The sequence below is a fragment of the Calidris pugnax genome, unplaced genomic scaffold (assembly GCF_001431845.1).
Source record: "Calidris pugnax isolate Ruff unplaced genomic scaffold, ASM143184v1 scaffold53, whole genome shotgun sequence".
NCBI classification, from domain to species: Eukaryota; Metazoa; Chordata; class Aves; order Charadriiformes; family Scolopacidae; genus Calidris; species Calidris pugnax.
This window is the reverse complement of record NW_015090792.1, coordinates 1,109,913-1,129,081: the sequence shown is the minus strand read 5'-3', so window position 1 is coordinate 1,129,081 and position 19,169 is coordinate 1,109,913. Positions and strand designations below refer to the sequence as shown.

Sequence of the window (19,169 nt, the reverse complement as noted above, 5' to 3'; positions counted from 1 at the left end):
AACCTCATCCCGTTGGTCTCGGCCCATCGATCCAGCCTGTCTAGATCTCTCTGCAGAGCCTCTCTACCCTCCAGCAGATCAACACTGCCACCCAGCTTGGTGTCGTCTGCGAACTTACTGAGGGTGCACTCGATCCCCTCGTCCAGATCATTGATAAAGATGTTAAAGAGAATTGGCCCCAGTACCGAGCCCTGTGGGACACCACTCGTGACTGGACGCCAGCTGGATTTAACTCCATTCACCACCACTCTCTGGGTCCGTCCCTCCAGCCAGTTTTTAACCCAGCAGAGGGTATTCCCATCCAAGCCATGGGCAGCCAGTTTCTCCAGGAGGATACTGTGGGAGACTGTATCAAAGGCTTTGCTGAAGTCCAGATAAACAACATCCACAGCCTTTCCTTCATCCGCCAAGCGGGTCACTTTGTCATAGAAGGAGATCAGGTTTGTCCAGCAGGACCTGCCCCTCGTGAACCCATGCTGGCTGGGCCAGATTGCATGGGTGTCCTTCATGCATTGCATGATGGCACCCAGGATGATCTGTTCCATGATCTTCCCAGGCACCGAGGTCAGACTGACAGGCCTGTAGTTCTCTGGATCATCCTTACGGCCCCTCTTGTGGATGGGCATCACATTTGCCAGGAGCATCCCAGCTAGGCAGTGGTAATGAATCCATCATTCAAAGATGCTGTTGAAAGAGTCGCAGTGCAACAGTAGGGAAGCTGAACAAGTTGCCAGGTATTAATGGGGCTGTCCTATTAAAAATGCTGTGGTGAAGCAAGCTGCAGCTGTTTAAGACCTGCTGTTGTAAAACAGTGGCAGTGGGGGAATTAGGGAGTTCAGCTGCTGGGAAAATTTGCCCCAAAAAAATAGTGTTGCAAGGACCTGACGCTGTTAGGTAACAGGCAGTGGGGGTCTGGCATGGTTGGGAAGAGGAAAAAATGAATTTCACCGGTCCTAACGCAGCACAGCACTACTCAAGCTGTTTCAACCCTCTTCCATGCTAATAAAATAGAATAAGGGGACCGTAAAGCTTTGCAGGGGAGTGGGAGGAAACACCTCATTCCAGTTTTGCGGGGGAGAAAAGCATATTTTCATACACTTTGGCAAACAAGAAGCGTGGCAACTGAAGTATCAATAGTCAAAGATGTGCTTCAAAACTCAGGGTGAAGGTAGTTTCTTATGTTGCTTTGGATGATGTAAGGGAAAAGGAAGTGCCGTAAGAGCCAGATACTCAGAAACTCTGGGATTTTTTTCTGGTTTTCCTTTCCTTTGCCCTCATGCATCCAGCTGGATCTCAATCCTGCACACACAACCACATCAAAATCCTCCTTGAGCAACAAGACTTTATGCACTGGGCTGAGTTGTGCAGACAGCTAACACTGTTTCCCTATATATGATTTTAAAACATACATTGTTTTATTATATATTCTATATATTCTTTCTTCTATATATGCTGATTTGTTCCTTGGCGGAGCCCAAACCGACACATCCTTTTTATCAAACCTATTTTGGGTGAGAATTTCTTTACACTCAGTGTTTTTATGATGTGACAGCCATAGCTGGATTTTATCTTACACCCATGGATTTAGTTACCAGTCCCCAGTGCAGATTCAAACAGGATGCTGTTTTCCCAAAAGCATTTTGGGCAAAGACAACCTAAGTCCGGGATATTGACTCTCATTTTTGCGTACGTACCTGCGGAGCCAGTTTGATCCCTTGGGGCTTTAGCGTGATGTGGTTCATCGGCGTGAGCTCCATTCCTGGCAAGAGGTCGTAGAGTTTATCCTCTCCCCTCTTTTCTCCTTTCAGCTGGTATCCACGCCCCAGGCCCGTGTACGCCAGGTAGCCGCGACCTCCCAGTCCTCTAACTCCCGCAGCCCCTACAGGTACATTCATGTAAATTTCTAGGAATGTAAGAAGGCATTAAACTGAATCATATTGCCGGAAAAATTACCCTAATTCTCGCTGAAATGGAAAAGTTAGCCCCACTTGCCATGTTTGTGAGGAAGATGGGAAGGACCCCACCATAGCCTGCTGCTGGAAAAACCCAGGCTTGACATTGACACCCATTCTTTTTGGTCTCACATGCTTGGATAGATGAGGTTTTCTGGGGGAAACCCTGCTTTTTTCTGAGCAAGTTTCTGTCTTCTATGGTCAGTTTTGATTTTGTGTCATCTTTCTAGCCAGATTTACAGTTGAAAGGCAGAGAGGGGACAGCTGGTATCACTAGCTACCCACCAGTATACTTTCACTGTCTTGAAGAATTCAGAGAATACATGTTGCTTATATGAACCAAAAGACTTTTTTCCTGCCGTTCTGCTTCCTTTTTGCCTTGGGGAGCCCTGCTTGGCAGCCTGAGGAGACTGTAAGGCAAGAGATAGCTGCTGGATTATCACATCTGAGCCTTTCCCAGTGCAACCGTCATAGAAGCTGGTTTTACCTCTGTGGGCAAAACATGGGGGGCTGCAAGGGAAATTCCTGCTCCCCTGGCCCCTTCCTTGGGAAAGGGGAAAGACTGTCTGGCACCATCCATCTGCTCTGCCAGGGACCTGGTCACGGGCCTGGGGACACAAGCTGACTGCCACAAGCATCATCTTCACAAGGAAGACCAAATAGGTGAATTTATTTATTTTTTTGCTGACCTCCCAATCTTACTTCTGCACTTACCAAATGATGCCTGCAATGATATTTAATTTGGGGATATCTGAGCATGGGAATTCGATTTGCTTCTGGGTGAGGTCGCCCGAGATCAAAGGCAGAGCCCCAGCAGCTTTCAGAATTACTCTCTGTTTTCATAGACTGCTTATTATTACGTTAATGATCCCCCCAGAAAAGGAGTCCATCTCCCAAGGCTCATAATTAATGGCTTTCTTGATTTCAGTTCTGGTTTCCTACCCTGCATCAGGGCAACACAACCTCCTTGGGAAATTCTGTGGCTTTGGGTCAGAAAAAACCAGAGATGGTAATGCTTTCCCTACGACCTTCCAAGCAAAGTGGAAACACAGCAGAGACCTGTGCTGGCGGCTGGTAAAGGGAGCTGGCTCTGAAGGGGAGAAAGGAAAATTGTGGGTTTTTTTTCTTCCCTGCTGGGGCAAAACCAGGAGAACCCATGGTTTATTTCCACTGGACCAAGGGCAATCACTAAGCTCCTACTCCAGGAAAATGGTTGGTTTTTTCTCATGCCTTGTGTAGTCTGCTGGAAGATCACGACACCTTTGGGAAGGACTAAGTCTTAAAACTGTTTTCTATCCCTGTTTGAAAAGGGTCCAGCATCCAGGGCAAAGCTGACACCCTCAACATGAGTCTGGGAAGCAGCTACCCAAGTTCCAGCAGAGATATTTTGCTGGAGCTGAGTATGGGCCCTTCAGGATTTACCTCGGACGGATGGTGGCCGGATGATGCTCCTGTTGCTGATCCCCTTGATGGCAGGGAAGTGGAGGTTGGGGATAGCTGCGTAGGCTTGGGGTGCGTAGAAAACTGGGGCACCCAGGTAGGCGGCGGCGGGGTCATACATGTGTCCGAAGGCGTAGGTGTATTCTCCCTGCAGCATGGTACCTCTGCCACCAGTTCCCCGGGTGTACCTGACATAGCTGTCCTTGTCAACGGGTTTGGCTAACGTCACTTCAATTGGGGACCCATCCAGCACCTTCATGTGGGGGTAATGGAGTAAGAGCATGAGAAGCACAAGCGTAAGTCTCCAAAGTGCATGGGGATTTTCCTGCCAGGGAGGCACTTTCCCGCGTGGTTTGCTAATGGGACAGGGAGATGGAGAAAACCACCCCAAAAAAGCAAAAATCTCCCTCCCACAAGTGGAAGAAGGCACTGGCTGGGTGAAGGTTTAACATGTTGGGAGCACCCAGGCCTGACCCCAACGGGGAGAAGCTCCTTAACCAAATCAACACGGCTGTGAAGCCTTCAAAAGTCTTCACTTCCCTGCCAAGCAGCATGTAAATCAGTGAGATTACACATGCTGTGGAGAATAGCAATAGCACTAAAAATAGGAGCAGGGTTAACACCTCTTTGGGAACAGCTCTTGCATTACAGTGCCGTGAATTACACGTAGTGCAAGAAGTACTAAATACAGCAACCTCCTTGCAAACCCACATCTGAATTTGGAGCAGATGTTTTGGGTTGACCTTGTTTTGTCCCAGTTTGCCATACACGCACTGTCCTGTGAGTGGTTTTGTTGGCAGATGGGGACCAGGATGTGAATGTGAGCCATGGGAACCCGTGGCTCGTTTGATAGTCCTGGGTTTTGTTGGCAGATGGGGACCAGGATGTGCATGTGAGCCATGGGGACCCGTAACCCCTCGTTTGATAGTCCTTGTTTTGGCTTTGCTCTGCTTTTTGTTTTTTCTGAGCAGTGAACTACAATCTGATCTGGGCAAACATTTAGCACAAATGCAAGGAGCAGGAAGCCAAAATGAACAGTTTGTGTACATCAGAGCTTCTGAAGGTGAATTCTGGGCTTTAAAATCAGCCTGGAAAGAGAAAATAGGGCTAACGCCTTCAGGATGTTTCTGTAGCTAATAAACCATGCAGCTTTGTTTCATCTGTGTATAATATACTGCACATAAGCCCCACAAATTAACATTTACAGAAGCTTTACCTTCCCATTCAAGGATTTCATGGCTTCCACTGCATATTCTCTCTTATTAAAGTGCACAAAGGCGTAGTCTCTAATTTTCTTTACTCTCTCTACCGCACCTGCAGAAAACATTGAAGTATTAGTCGGAAAATACAGATCTGAAAGAGCAACTGTGCTGGGTTATGAGCCCTTGGAGAGCAAATGCTGATAAAGGGTAAAAAAACAAAGAGGACATTGTCTTCTTACCACTTAGGATCTGTATGCAGTGGGAAAGTAAACTTATAATGGTTGTAGTATTTCAAGGCAAACTAAAATTATTTAAGGTTACCAATAAGTTTCCCATTAAACGGCAGTGGCTTTCTCCTCTCCAAAATGCTCTGTTGGATGCTACCTTTGGTCTTTTGTCTCTCTTCTGTGACAGACCACCAAGACTGGATGGCTGAGCAGGACATGCAGCAGCCCAGGATTTGGTGAGCTACATGTAACTCCACCATGTGGCTTTGTACATCCATTGTGCATATTACCTGGAGGCAGCTTGAGAAAAGCTGATGCTTCTGCCGTAAAGCAAGGAGGCATTTCTCTTAACCATCAGCTTGGGATGTTCAGCAAGAACAAGCACCCAGTCATGGGGATGGATTGGGACCATCAGGCACCAGGGACGATTGGGCATCAGGCACCACAGCCTTGCCTGTGCGAGTGGAGCATCACTGGGACAGGGCCTCAGGTGGTGAAGGATCCCCATCCCCAGCAATGTCCTGACTTGCCTGGCCACAGCCCTGATCAGCCTGCTGCAGCTGCCGTGTTGGCCCTCCTGAGACCAAGGTTGGACTGGAGGCCCCCATCCTGGTGTCTCCAGCCTGGATCTTTCTTACACCTCTGTGATTACCCAAAATAATCCAAATGTAAATGGTGTCTGGTTCTGTTCTTCTATGTCCATCCTGTACAGCTTTCCCTTGTCAGCTGCTCTGCTGCCGGGAACTTCTCAGCACCTAGATACTAAACACTAAGAAGTTTATCACCAAAATAACCACACTGGTCTTGTAGTCACAAGCCTTAGACACCTGCCTTTCCTTCTCTAATTGTTCATTTTCCCCACTCCTGTGGGTTGGGAAACACAATATCAGCCACTGAAATCATAACACCCCCAAACACATCCTTTAGAAATATATGCTGAACGAGTCTTCTGTTGGCTTCTTACCCTTTAAAGCTGAACAGGTGCACAGGGAAGTGTCGTATTGCTGCAAAAAGTACTTACTTAAATAACTGCAGGAGAAAATATTTTTCTCTGGAGTTCAGGGGGAGTCATTAGGAGCTCCAGTGGGCTAAATGAAGCCTGTCCCAGCCTATAACCTGAGCATCCTGCACGTCTTCAAAATGACACCAGAACAATAAATAGCACTTTGTGTACTTCTGGGATCGGAGAGTGATTTCCTAAGCCTGAAGTTATGGGAGTTATATGCTGATGCCTTGTTTACAAGTCAAAGTTTTAATGAACACTCTGTGTTTTAAATATTCCCCTTCTGCCTCCTTGAGAGTTGTCTCTGTTGCTGATCCACCCTGAGCCAAAAATCCTGCTCTTCCTTGCTTCTGCCTCTGATGGGACAAAGCAATGTGATACCCGCCCTTGGGCCATACCCATGTAGAGACTGTCCGTGTTAAGTTACAGGGGGAATATTGTTCCCTTCAGTACATTTGGAGACCACAATCTTCCTGCTGGAAACTTATCCAGGGAAGAGGAATTTTGCCAAAATCTCTAGGGAGCAAGGACAGGGTTTTTCAGTGAAACAAGTGATGCATATCTCTATAGAAGTCATCTGGCACAGATTTAAGGGGTGATACGTGTTCTATATTGCAACTTGAGAGGCAAGAGCAGCGTTCCTTTTAGTGTCCATGGAGCCCATAGTGATGTGGTAATTGCTCTGTCATGGGGACCTCTGGATCACAACTCCTCTCGTTAGGATCATTTTTTAATGGATGACTTGTTAGTGTCAAAACAGACTCTTAATTCCCTGGATCAAATGTACACTTCAGGCAAGAGCACTGAAATGCAGCGCAATGAACAAGGCAGATAACCAAGGCAAGGAGGTGAATAATTTCAGATTCTTGCTGACTTTTCTGGTTGTAATCTCACCGTAGCTTACACTGTGCATGCTCTACTCAAAGCTCAGGTTTTCCTGGTGTGAGGCACATTTTTTTGAAAGCACGGCACAGCTTTATGAAAGGTATTCATGACTTTATCCAAAATAAATAAAGCTGTCAATTAAGAAAAATATTAAAAATTTTTCAGTATGAGAAGTAAAAAGATGAAGCAATGAAAGGAAAATTAGAGGTAATACAGATCTCTGCTATTGTGCTAGAAAACTTGTTTTAGGAGCAAACCAGATGACATTTACCGAAGCGTCAAAGGGGCATAAATGTGTTTCTGGGGATTGCAAGCAGTTCAACATCTAGTACCAAAACTGGGCAAAAAAAAGGAGGAAACGGTTAAGAAAATGGAACTCTGTAGTGTAATTTAAAAAAATTAGTAGAAGGAAGTTAATAGGAACAAGATGACAGGGGATTTCACATAGCTGAGCGTAAGTTATTAATACCTGCTGGACTGTGTGGCTTGGAGAGCATCAGAAATTGGTTATTTTTACTTTGTTGGTTTTGGGTGGAATTTCCTAAAGCTGGAGCAACTCAGAAGTAAAATCTCCTTTGGAAGCCAGCAGGATTTTTATTCCCTACCAACTTACTTGCTTTTTGAAAAACCTCACCCTAAGTATATGCAATATATTCCATGAAAGATTACCATTGTATTCTATGTTAAATGATAAGCACTGATTATTCAAAAATTTACAAAAGAATGTGGGATATATTTGTATGGAAATGATAGAATTCAGAATCTGGTCAGATTAGATAAAAAGCATTTGAATTAAACCACTCTATTTCTAAAATCAGCCCTTGCCATGGAAGAATAATGCTGAAATCACCCAGCTGTTTCACCAACTCCCATACATGTTGGGTGGGAGCCTTCAGCCTTATGATGATTTTTGTGGCATTACACATCAACATTTTAGAGTGGAAAATTAATTATTTTTATCTATTCATAGAATGGTTAGAATTGGAAGGGACCTTAAAGATCATCAAGTTCCAACCCCCTGCCATGGGCAGGGACAAATCCCACCAGACCAGGTTGCTCAAAGCCCCATCCAACCTGGCCTTGAACACCTCCAAGGCATACAGAGCTTCTCTGGCCAGCCTGGGCCAGTGCCTCACCACCCTCACAGTAAAGAATTTCTTTCTAGTATCCAATCTAAATCTCCCCTATTTCAACTTAAAACTATTACTCCTCATCATATCACTACAATCCCTCATAAAGGGTGCCTCCCCATCTCTCTTTTAGCCCATTTAGGTACTGGAAGGCTGATATAATGTCTTCCCAGAGCCTTTTCTTCCTCAGACTGAACAATCCCAACTCTCTCAGCCTGTCTTCATAGCTGAGTTGCTTCAGCTCTCTGATCCTTTTCACGACCCTCCACCATTCCAACAGGTCCATGTCCTTCCTGTGCTAAGGACTCCAGAGCTGGATGCAGTGCTCCAGGTGGGGTCTCACCAGAGCAGAACAGAGGGGTAGAATCACCTGCCTTGATCACTTCTTTTGATGCAGCCCGGGATACGATCGGCTTTCTGGGCTGCCAGCACACATTGCTGGCTCATGTTGAGCTTCTCATCCACCAACACCCCCAAGACATTCTCTTCAGGGCTGTCTCAATCCATTCTCCACCCAACCTGTATTTGTACCTGGGATTGCCCTGATCCAGGTGCAGGATCCTACACTTGGCCTGGTTGCACTTCATGAACTTTGCATAGGCCAACCTCTCAAGCCTGTCCAGGTCCCTCTGCATGGCATCCCTTCCCTCCAGCATGTTGACCACGCTACACACCTTTGGCGTCGTCAGCAAACTTGCTGAGAGTGCACTCAGTTTCATTGTCACGAGGTCCCTCTGCATGGCATCCCTTCCCTCCAGCGTGTTGACCACGCTACACACCTTTGGCGTTGCCAGCAAACTTGCTGAGAGTGCACTCAGTTGCATTGTCATGTCTCCCACAAAGATGTTGAACAGCACCTTTCCTAGTACTGACCCCTGAGGAATGTCACTTGTCACTGGCTTCCACTTGGACATTGAGCTGTTGACTGTAACCCTTTGAGTGCATCCAGCCAGTTCCTTGTCCACTGAATGGTCCATCCATCAAATCCATGCCTTTCTAATTTAGAGACAAGGATGTCATGTGGGACAGTGTCAAATGTTTGCATAGGCCTGGGTAGATGATGTCTCACTTTGCCATTTTCTACCAATGCTGTGGCAGTATCGTAAAAGGCCATCAAATTTGTCAGGCATTGATGTGCCATTGGTGAAGCCATGTTGGCTTCCAAGCACCTCCTTATTTTCCACGTGCCTTAGCAGGCATTCCAGGAGGATCTGCTTCATGATCTTGCTGGACACAGAGGTGAGACTGACCGGCCTGTAGTTCCCCGGGTCTTCCTTTTTTCCCTTTTTGAAAATAGGGGTTATGTTTTCCTTTTCCAGTCAGTGGGAACATCACCAGACTGCCAAGATTTCTCTCACTTCCTGGGTGACCAGGTCTCCTGTTTCATTCCAGAGAGGGCCCACATCTTCCCTACTCTTGTCTTTATCCCTGATACATGTATAATAAGTTTTTCTTATTAACCTTGATGTCCCTGCCCAGATTTAATTCTGTCTGGGCTTTAGCTTGCCTAATCTGTTTCCTGGCCACTCGGACAGTTTCTCTATATTCCACCCAGTCTACCCGTCCTTACTTCCACCCTTTGTAGGCTTCATTTTTGGTTTTGAGCTTACCCAGGAACTCCTTGTTTATCCATAAAGGCCTCCTGGCTTTTTTGCCTGACTACTTCGTTTTTGCGATGCAGCTCTCGTGAGCTTGAAGGAGGTGATCCTTGAATGCTAATCAGCTTTCATGGGCCCCTCTCCCCTCCAGTACTTTTTCCCATGTTATTCTGCTAATCAGGTCCCCTCAAAAGGCCAAAATCTGCTCTCCTGAAGTCCAGGGTAATGAGTTTAGCTTGAAGGAGGTGATCCTTGAATGCTAATCAGCTTTCATGGGCCCCTCTCCCCTCCAGTACTTTTTCCCATGTTATTCTGCTAATCAGGTCCCCTCAAAAGGCCAAAATCTGCTCTCCTGAAGTCCAGGGTAATGAGTTTATTGTGTACCCTCCTTGCTGCCCTAAGGATCTTGAATTGTACCATCTCATGATCACTGCAGCCAAGGCTACCCTTGACTTCGACATTCCCCACCAGCCCCTCCTTGTTGGTAAGGACAAGGTCCAGCATGGCTCCTTTCCTCATTGGGTCCTCTGTCATTTGAAGAAGACAGTTATTACTGACACATTCCAAGACCTTCCTGGATTTCTTGTGCCCTGCTGTGTTGTCCCTGCAACAGATACCGGGGTGGTTGAAGCCTCCCATGAGGACCAGGGTCTGTGAACGCGATGCTGCTCGTATCTTTCTATAGAGGGCCTCAGCAACTGTCACTCTGCTCAGGTAGCCTGTGGCAGACACCTACTGTAACAGGGGCGTTACAGTAACCCCTGTTCCTGTAGTTCCCTTTAATCCTGACCCATAATCTCTCCACTGGGTCTTCATCCATCCCCAGGTGGAGCTCCATGTCCTCCAGCTGGATATTGACATAAAGGGCAACACCCTCTTCTTTTCTCTCCAGCCTGTCCTTCCTGGAGAGTCTGTGTCCTTCCATTCCAACATTCCAATCATAAAACCATCCCACCACGTCTCTGGGATGCCAGTAAGATCATAGCCTTGAAGGCATGCGCAGTCTCTAACTCCTCTTGCTTGTTCCCCAGGCTATATGCATTTGTGTAATGGCACTTCAGCTGGGCGCCCAATGGAGCTGAATTACTGGCTGGAATGGCTGCATTTCCTTCTTGTTGCTCTTCAGGTTGTTTTCCTTTGAGGTGTTTTGTCAATTACTCCCTGGTTCCTTTTGCCTCAGGAGCCCTGGCTCGTCCCCATAAGACTTTGAGTGTGCTGCAGTGTACCCAGCACATCTCAGAGCAACAGGTTGAGGGCCTGTGCTAGTGATCCTTTCCACAGATGTTGGAGCATCATCCCTTGGCTTGTCAAGGGCTAGCTGGATAATGTCCCCCTCCCCCAATAAGCTTTGTTTAGTTTAAAGGTCAGTCAATGAGCCCTGCTAGCTCGTGAGGTAGCACTGTCTTCCCCCTTTGAGAAAGATGAACCCAATCCGACACCAGCAACCCTGGTGCCGTGTAGGCCATCCTGTTCTTGAAATACCCAAAACTGTGATGGTGACACCAGCCACAGAGCCATGCATTGACAGACTGTACACGTCTGTTTCTTTCAGAGTCCTTGCCTATAACTGGGAGAACAGAAGAAAAGATTACCTGCACCCCAGATTCCTTTATTAACCCTGAACTCTCTTCTGATTACTCTTGGGCTATGTGTTGCCACCTTATTGCTACCCACATGAAGGAGCAACAGCGGGCAGCAGTCTGAGGGCCAAATCAGGCTGGGGAGTTTCCTATTAATGTCCGTGACCGAGGCTCCATGGAGGCAGTAGACTTCCCTAAGAAGAGGGTCTGCCTGGCATATTGGGCCCTCTGTTCCCCTCAGAAGGGAGTCACCTACAACTATAACCCGCCTCTTCTTCCTTGTGGAGGTGGTTTTTAAATGGGAGGTAGGCCTTCTCTTCTTTTGGCATCTTATGAATGGAGAAATATTTCCATTTGCAGTATCAGTACTTATTTAGGAGCTACTGCGTCAATGGGTTCCTACCTGGTTTGATGTTGTTGAACTCTTTTTCTATGGTCTCTTCAGTGGTCGAGAGCATGAGGTTCCTCACGTATAGAATTTTTACTGACGACATGGTGTCTTCATCCACCTCCACTTCTGGTTCTGCCCAGTCAACAGCAATAGGGTGTCCCCACAACTGGATCCTTCCTTTAAAGGGATTGGCATAGTTAGTGTCAGAGAAGCTTTTGTTCCTCTCACTTCTGCTCACGAGCAGCATGAACAGAAGAATGGGCCAATTCTACAAATGGGACTGAGATAAGCATTTCTACCTCCTAGCTCAGCTGCTTCGTTAATTCATTTCCAAAAGCAGATGGTCACACTTTCAGCATGCTCCCACTAATAACTTAGATGCTTGCAGAAATGCAATGTCCAGAATTAAAGAAGTGAAAATATGGTACTATTCAAGAATGCCTGCCTTTCCTGTAGTGCTCTCTGAAGGGAAATATTTTAATAAACTTATAAAGACCCCTCTTGGCTGCGGAAGTTTCATTCCCTAGAAGGGAATCCCTAGAGGGATCCAGAAGTCCTAGCTGAATGAAATGAAATAGTAAAAGCAACGATGTCTCTGTGTGCAAGTATTTGAAGTCATGTGTTCACCGCTGGGTGAAGTTGCAGCAGAAATAGTAAAAAGGAGAGACACAAAAAGCAATGAGGCATAAAACAGGGTGTGGGTGTGGAGGAGAAGCCCATGGGCTTTGTACACACTGGATCAAGATGCCAAGGTGCAGAGAATAAGAAAAGCAAATAAAGAGGTAGTTAAAGTTGATGTTGTCGCCATGTTATCACACTGAGGTCTGTAATAATTTACAGTGAGTCTTGATATCTTGGATATCTTGGATATCTTGAAGACTGTGGGTGTGGAGGAGAAGCCCATGGGCTTTGTACACACTGGATCAAGATGCCAAGGTGCAGAGAATAAGAAAAGCAAATAAAGAGGTAGTTAAAGTTGATGTTGTCGCCATGTTATCACACTGAGGTCTGTAATAATTTACAGTGAGTCACCTAATTGGTAGTAACTGATTAGTCAATTAATGATGCTTAATATATAATAAAAACTGACTGCTACAGCCTTGCCTCGAACCTATGGGAATCACAGTGATGAGCAGCAGAACACTGGGTAAGGCAGAAGGACATCTATGTTGTGGTGGTTTCTTCACCTCCTGTCTTCTCCAGACAGAAAAAAACCCTCTTTTTTCTCCCTGTCCCTTCTGCACGTCTGGCAGGGAAGGGAGATCTTCCACCCTTTTCTCTTCAGGAGTGGTTGAAATGTGGCCACCCACAGATATCCAAAAACCTCAAATGTCGTGCTCTGTCTGTGGCTCACCTTTTCTCCAGTAATTTTAATTGTCCCAGCAGCTAGCTCTTTGGATCTACAGTAGGGATCATTTTCTGTCTTAGCAGCATGGTAAATGCTAGATACTCCTTTGAAATAATGAAATAAAATGTCTGTTTCTTAAGTAAATGTCCCCTAAAGAGTAACTGGATCTTTCTGTGGTTTTTCTGTCCTTCTCTCTCTGATCTTTATGACATGAAGATTTTCTTAAAGGCCTTAATTATGTGCTGAAACCTGGAAGAAACCCAGGAATGCCTATGCCAGTAGGCAGAAAATGAGAATCCTGCAAAACATTTTTGGAGAGATCTAAAAGAAAGCACCTTATCTTGCATTTTCACTTGGATAACCCATGTAAAATGGGATGGGAGCTCCAAAATAGAGAAAATTATAGGGGGTGTAGAATTTGGAGACCTGGTTTTTTTATATTGGAAGTGAAAAATAACAAACTAAATCGGAAAGAAACTGCTTCCTGCTGGGAAAGCTCATGAATGAGCTGGGGTTTGTGGAGCAAGGCTGGGATGATGTTCAGCTTCCAGCATGGGCTGTTAGTGACCAGAAATAGAGAGAGATGGCTGCTAATAGCAGCCAGCTGAAATAAAAGGTCATGTGTGCCTTTCTGAATTGCCGTTTTCTGTTCAATAGTGGAAATAATGGCCTGGTTGACTTGCAGCAAGGAGATAAGACTCCACCATCTTGTTTAGCCAGGAGACAGGACAAAATTTTCATAAAAAGCATCTTTCCTTTTGAGCGTTTCTGTGTCAAAAGTTCCCTCCAAAGAGCAGCGAGATTCAGAGTAAAGGAAGCGTCTTGATAATGATATGCAAGCTCAAATTCATCAAATGCATCAGCTGGAGACACATTCAGTTCTGGCTTGAAACTTTTTTCAAGCTCCTCCTGTATGTTTGCAACATCTGAAGACTCTGGCACCTGCTTAGGCCTTTTTGAATTTTTCAAACTGTTCACTGAGGTATCCCTAAATTGGAAATCACTAGTGTGTTGCACGTGTCTGTTTTGGGCTATGTGTTCATTCCTGTCTGTGTCGCTGTCTTTGCTCGGTATTTCAAGTGCTCTGTTCCCTCAAGGCTGCTGTTGGCAGCTGTGGCTGTGCCTCCTCCTTCCTTCATCCTCAATATAGAAACCAAGAAAAAGTTGTGCCGAAGCACAGACCAACAGAATGTACTTCCACAACTAGGGAGATGCTAAACTGATGCAGAAAATGCAGAATAAAAGGAAAAACAGTCAGTGTGAGCTAAGCGTACTCAGTGCTTGAAATCATGCCCCTTTTGTACAATAAGAAAAAAGGATTTAAATGACTCATGGTGTTTCACAGGCTGTCCTGTAGAAAGAATGAAAGGAGGCTGGTGGGTTTTGAACAAGTCTCAAAACAGAAGGTTTATTGGATTCTTTCATCAGCTGTGAGCTGGGTTCAATAAAGCAGCAGGAGATGCTGACCATAAGACAGCATGAGAAAATTGATCAAATCACTGCAAACGTATTTAATGTTAAGTGACTCCTTCATCTAATACCTACCAAACCTCTCTCTGCTTCACCTCTCTCTGGTCTTTGAATGTCCTCCACTGCTCAATTGCATAGACTTACTGTTTATATTGTTTAAATCCTAAAGCAGCTCCTCATTTGAAGTTTTCTTCCCATACAGAAAATATCCATTCTCAGGAAAATATCCAGTCCCCAGTGTATTGTCAAGGCTGAATATGATCTTGGATGCTTTCCTGAGAGACGGTCTCTGAGAGGCCATAAATCAAGTCCAAGATAACCGAAGGATAATACATATCTTATAACAGAGCTGTATGGATATGCACAGCTAAATCCATCTCGCTCTATTTTTAATAAATTCAAACTCCTAAATAAAGAGGAGCATGGTGCTGAATCAGGATCTGTAGAGAATTGTCCACCCTGCACCTCAGAGCTGGGGGGACTCCATCAGCCAGCCATGGTGTATTGGGGTCCCTTCTTGCTCTGAGTGTCTCTAGCAGCTGAGAGAAGAAAACCAAGCAGTGTTTGCTTCCCTGGGTATGTGTGTCCTGTGGCGACTTCAGTCTCACTGCAGCACAATGTGTATATAGGTGACTCCTGAGATGAGGGGGGGCCCCTACCACCGCCACCATCCGTACTAACCTGGGAGCAATTTTCTCCTGGCCATAGCTGCTGCCCGATGGCTTTCATATTCCACAAAAGCAAAACCCCGGTTTTTGGTTTTATCAGCTGCGCTAGGATAGACAATGACATCCACAACTCCATCTGTGACTTTTTTCATCTCTGCTAAAATTTCCTCCCTCTTCTTCGTTTTGGGGATCCCTCCCACAAACAGGCGGCAGTTGTCCACGCTGGCGCAGACCCCAAGCAGACGTCCATTCCTGCATAGGAACAATATCGCTGATTTGTCAGGATCAGTTCTCAAAGAGAGGAAAAAATTAAAATAAATCCCCCCTCTTGTCCCAAAACACAAGGTTTCCCACTCTTGCAGCGCGCATCACTTGGGACTTTCAGGTGATCTTGCTCAATGCAAGATCTAACCTGAAGACTGCCACTGCTAAATTTGACATCAAAGTAAGACAGCACAGTTGAAATGAAGGATTTGAGATCACGGGGAAACCAAAGCCAAATTTTGATTTCCCTTCCTGGGATTCTCCCTTTGGTCTTTGCAAAAATGGCAACTGTACCTACCACCCATAGTCACAGCAGTAACTCTTGTGTTGCCACCAGTATAAGCCAGGATTCATTGCGCCCAACAGTGATTTGTAGCTTCCCAGTCACCACTGGGCCTTACAACTCAGGTTTTTGGAAAAATCCCTTCTCATGGGGACACACCACCTTGGGCTAACTGGTATCTGCTGTTGTGCAGACCCCAAAGTAAAAATTTCCTTACATGCACTTTGGTCACTTCTTCGTGGTCCAAGCAGGTCTTGAGAAGTTAAAAAATTCTTTAGAGGAGTCTTTGGAACAAGGGAAGTAAGCAGAGGATGTGGAGGTGGGTGAAATCTGAACTTTAAGACCTTCCAGCCTCTGATTCAAATCACCTTTTAAAGCCTTCTCCATGTGCCTTGAGACCTGCTCATCCTTAGGGTTGCTACCAAAGGAATTCACTACTCATCTTTTTTTTTTCTTAAATGAAGGTCATAAAATTGCCAGAATAGTTTATCTCTAAATGCTTCTAAGCAAAGGCATCTACTTATCTCACTTTGAACTGGAAAAAACCATTAAATGCAAACAAAACATCTTGATGGGCCCATATGTTGTTGATTTCTGGGTGTTTTGTTCCCAATTTTTAGTCACAAACATGAGGGCTTTTTCAGTTCCTATCTATTAGGAAATGTCACTGTTTTGTCAATTGGTTTCCACCCTATTCCACTACTTTTTGCAATTGCTCTGTCTCCCAGCATGTATTTGCAGTATTGGTCATGAGAGAGATTGTGGATAACAATAAATCAACAAAAAAAAGCCCAAAGGGGAACATGAAACAAACAGCAACGGTTAGGCAAAAGTTAATTTGATCCAAACCAAAATATTTTTTTCAGTGTTCTGGTAGATATGGTTTTTTTCATAAGGAAGCAATTTCCTCCAAAACATTTTAGCTCTGATGAGTCCTACATATTGCCTTTGCACAATGGCAAGAAACAATGACTGCACAGGGAGACAGGTGATTTCCTCTTAAAGCTTATGTATCTAAATAACCTTCATCTGTGCTGCAAGGAAAAATATGCATTACATAACAAAATAGATTAATATTTATGATTTAAAGTTGATGAGAAGGTGTTTGCCAGACTTACCTAATCTCATAATTATTCAGTTGCTTTATTGCATTCTTTGCCTCCTGTTTATTTGAGAAGGTCACAAAGGCATAGCCCCTGTTGTTGCCATTAAAGTCCATCATCATTCTCATTTCATAGATTTTCCCGATCTGCAAATAGAAAGAAAAGTAATTCTGAAAGAGAAGTTTATATCAGCAAGGTGGGAGTTGTTTAAACAAAAGTGGGTTCTTCCTTGACTGTATCACATCAGAACTTCAGTCATGGGTAGTCTGGGCCAGATCATCTCCAGTTCAGCCTTGAAATGCAGCTTCGATCATCAGTAACCTCTGCCATACAACTACCCACCATCAAGTCTTACTTTTTCACACAGTGGTATAAGTTCATCTTCAAAGAGGTCTCGGGGCAGTTTTCCAATAAAGATCTCACACCCCCTTTCCGGTGGAGGGCCATCCCAGCCGGGTGGTGGGCCTCCGTATTTCCTCTGCCCATTTTCCTGCCATGGGGAAAAATAAAAGGATGGTTTAGGTGTAGATTTAAAATGTGGATATAACCAACCCCTCTCCCAGGAATGACACTTTAGACACACTCCATTACCAGTGGCTGGAAGCGGATGCCCTCCTTTGCTGCAAGGAGCAACTCTTTACAGACTTTTAGCTCTTTATCAGAGATAATGTAGTGTGCATTGGTTGCCCCACTGCCATGTCTACTCAAAGGCTTTGATATCCCAGTTAGTATGCCGATGATATACAGGAGGAAGTCCTGGTTAGTACCTAGCTGAGTTTTGATAAGCAACATGCAGCAGTATATGCTCTGCAACTCAATTGCTACTTCAGATGTCCAAGATGGACACAGTCAAATACCTCATTGGAAAATTTAGGTCTTCTTGGCTATGGGAGGTGAATCTCTGTGGAGTGTGTGCTAGCTGTGGACCATGTAATATAACACTTGGAAAATATATAACTTGTCATGATTCTTCATCCAGTCATACACATTTATTAGCAAAGATATTGCCTCTTATTTTAGTAATTGATGGAAAGCTTCCAATACAGACCAAAGAAAAGACCCAGCATGTTTGAAAGCAGAAGGGCTTTCCAAAAGCAAATGGCATCTGGAGCTCGGAAAGCACTAACATAGGGGAAAACTGGGGATGAGGGTAGAAATTTGGAAAGATGTGGACAGAGTGAAAGGGGCCAAACATGGGGCCTGAGACATAATTGGCAGCAGGTAATGCTGGAGCTGCTCAACACCCTTGAGAAAAGATGTTTGTGACAGCAGTTGGGTTTAGCAAAGAAGTAGCAAGGCTTGGCACAAGGTGTGGTGAGGACATGAGCCTGGAGAAGGGCACAGAGAAATGGTGCATCCCAATGCCCACCACTTCCTGCACCCAGGAACAGTGAAGCCCTTTCTATAGCTGTGCTGGGCATTTCAGAGGGACCCCAGGAGGAGAGGTCAGGGCAGAGGAGATAACCACAGTGGGCACAGAGGAGGGCCACCAATGGTGGGAGGCCATGCGACAGGCAAGAGATGATGCTTGACTATCCAGGAGCTTCTTTAGGCGGAAGCAAGCCTTGGCCGAAAATGATAATCAAAGATGTGATCATCTTTTTGATATGTTTTTTCAACATTACTGTGTCTCTGTTCATCTCTCCTGTTTTTAATAATCTTTCCTGTGTTTCTTGTTTTCCTTCTTTCTTTCATTCCTTCCTTCCTCTCTTTCTCTTTTTTTCACACAGAATCACAGAATGACAGGGATTCGAATGGATCTCTGGAGATCATCTAGTCCAACCCCCTGCCAAAGCAGCTCCACCCAGAGCAGGTTGCACAGGACGGCAACCAGGCGAGTTTTGAATGTCTCCAGAGAAGGAGACTCCACCACCTCCCTGGGCAGCCCTCAGAGTAAAGAAATTCCTCCTCATCTTTAGATGGAACTTCCTGTGTTCATGTTTGTGCCTATTACATCTTGTCCTGTCACTAGGCACCACTGAAAAAAGACTGGCCCCATCCTCCTGACACCCACCCTTTAAGTACTTATAAGCATTGATCAGATCCCCCCTCGGTTTTCTCTTCTCCAGACTAAAAAGACCCAAGTCCCTCAGCCTCTTCTCATATGATGCCCTCATTTTTGATGATGCCCTCTGCTGTACCCTCTCCAGTAGTTCCCTGTCCTTCTGGAACTGGGGAGCCCAGAACTGGACCCAGTGCTCCAGATGGGGCCTCCCCAGGGCAGAGCAGAGGGGCAGGATGACCTCCCTCCACCTGCTGCTCACACTCTTCCTGATGCCCCCCAGGATGCCATTGGCCTTCTTGGCCACAAGGGCACATTGCTGGCTCATGGGCGCCCTGTTGTCCAACAGGTCTTTCTCCTCAGAGCTGCTCTCCAGCAGGTCAGACCCCAACTTGTACTGGTGCAGGGGGTTATTCCTTCCCAGGAGCATGACCCTGTACTTGGCCTTGTTGAATTTAATCAGGTTCCTCTCTGCCCAACTCTCCAGCTTGTCCAGGCCTTGCTGGATGGTGGAACGGCCTTCTGGTGCGTCAGTCATCCCTCCCATTTTTGTGTCATCAGCGAACTTCCTTCCTTCCTTCCTTCCTTCCTTCCTTCCTTCCTTCCTTCCTTCCTTCCTTCCT

At 45.6% G+C, this 19,169-nt stretch overlaps 1 protein-coding gene across 4 annotated transcripts in view; it reads right to left on the bottom strand.

Moving 5' to 3' along the window:
* The window catches only part of A1CF (APOBEC1 complementation factor), a 37,501-nt gene that overhangs the window by 9,026 nt on the left and 9,306 nt on the right, over nt 1–19,169 (bottom strand). For 3 of the 4 annotated variants that reach the window (XM_014966664.1, XM_014966661.1, XM_014966663.1), the window contains 7 exons: nt 16,900–17,034; nt 16,560–16,690; nt 14,908–15,146; nt 11,421–11,585; nt 4,609–4,706; nt 3,375–3,645; nt 1,695–1,903 (listed from right to left, as the gene is read on the bottom strand). In XM_014966664.1, the coding sequence (XP_014822150.1) occupies nt 1,695–1,903; nt 3,375–3,645; nt 4,609–4,706; nt 11,421–11,585; nt 14,908–15,146; nt 16,560–16,672 (1,095 nt within the window). In that variant the 5' untranslated portion in view covers nt 16,673–16,690; nt 16,900–17,034. The remainder of the gene's footprint in view (nt 1–1,694; nt 1,904–3,374; nt 3,646–4,608; nt 4,707–11,420; nt 11,586–14,907; nt 15,147–16,559; nt 16,691–16,899; nt 17,035–19,169) is intronic. The other variant, XM_014966662.1, reaches the window with a different exon arrangement.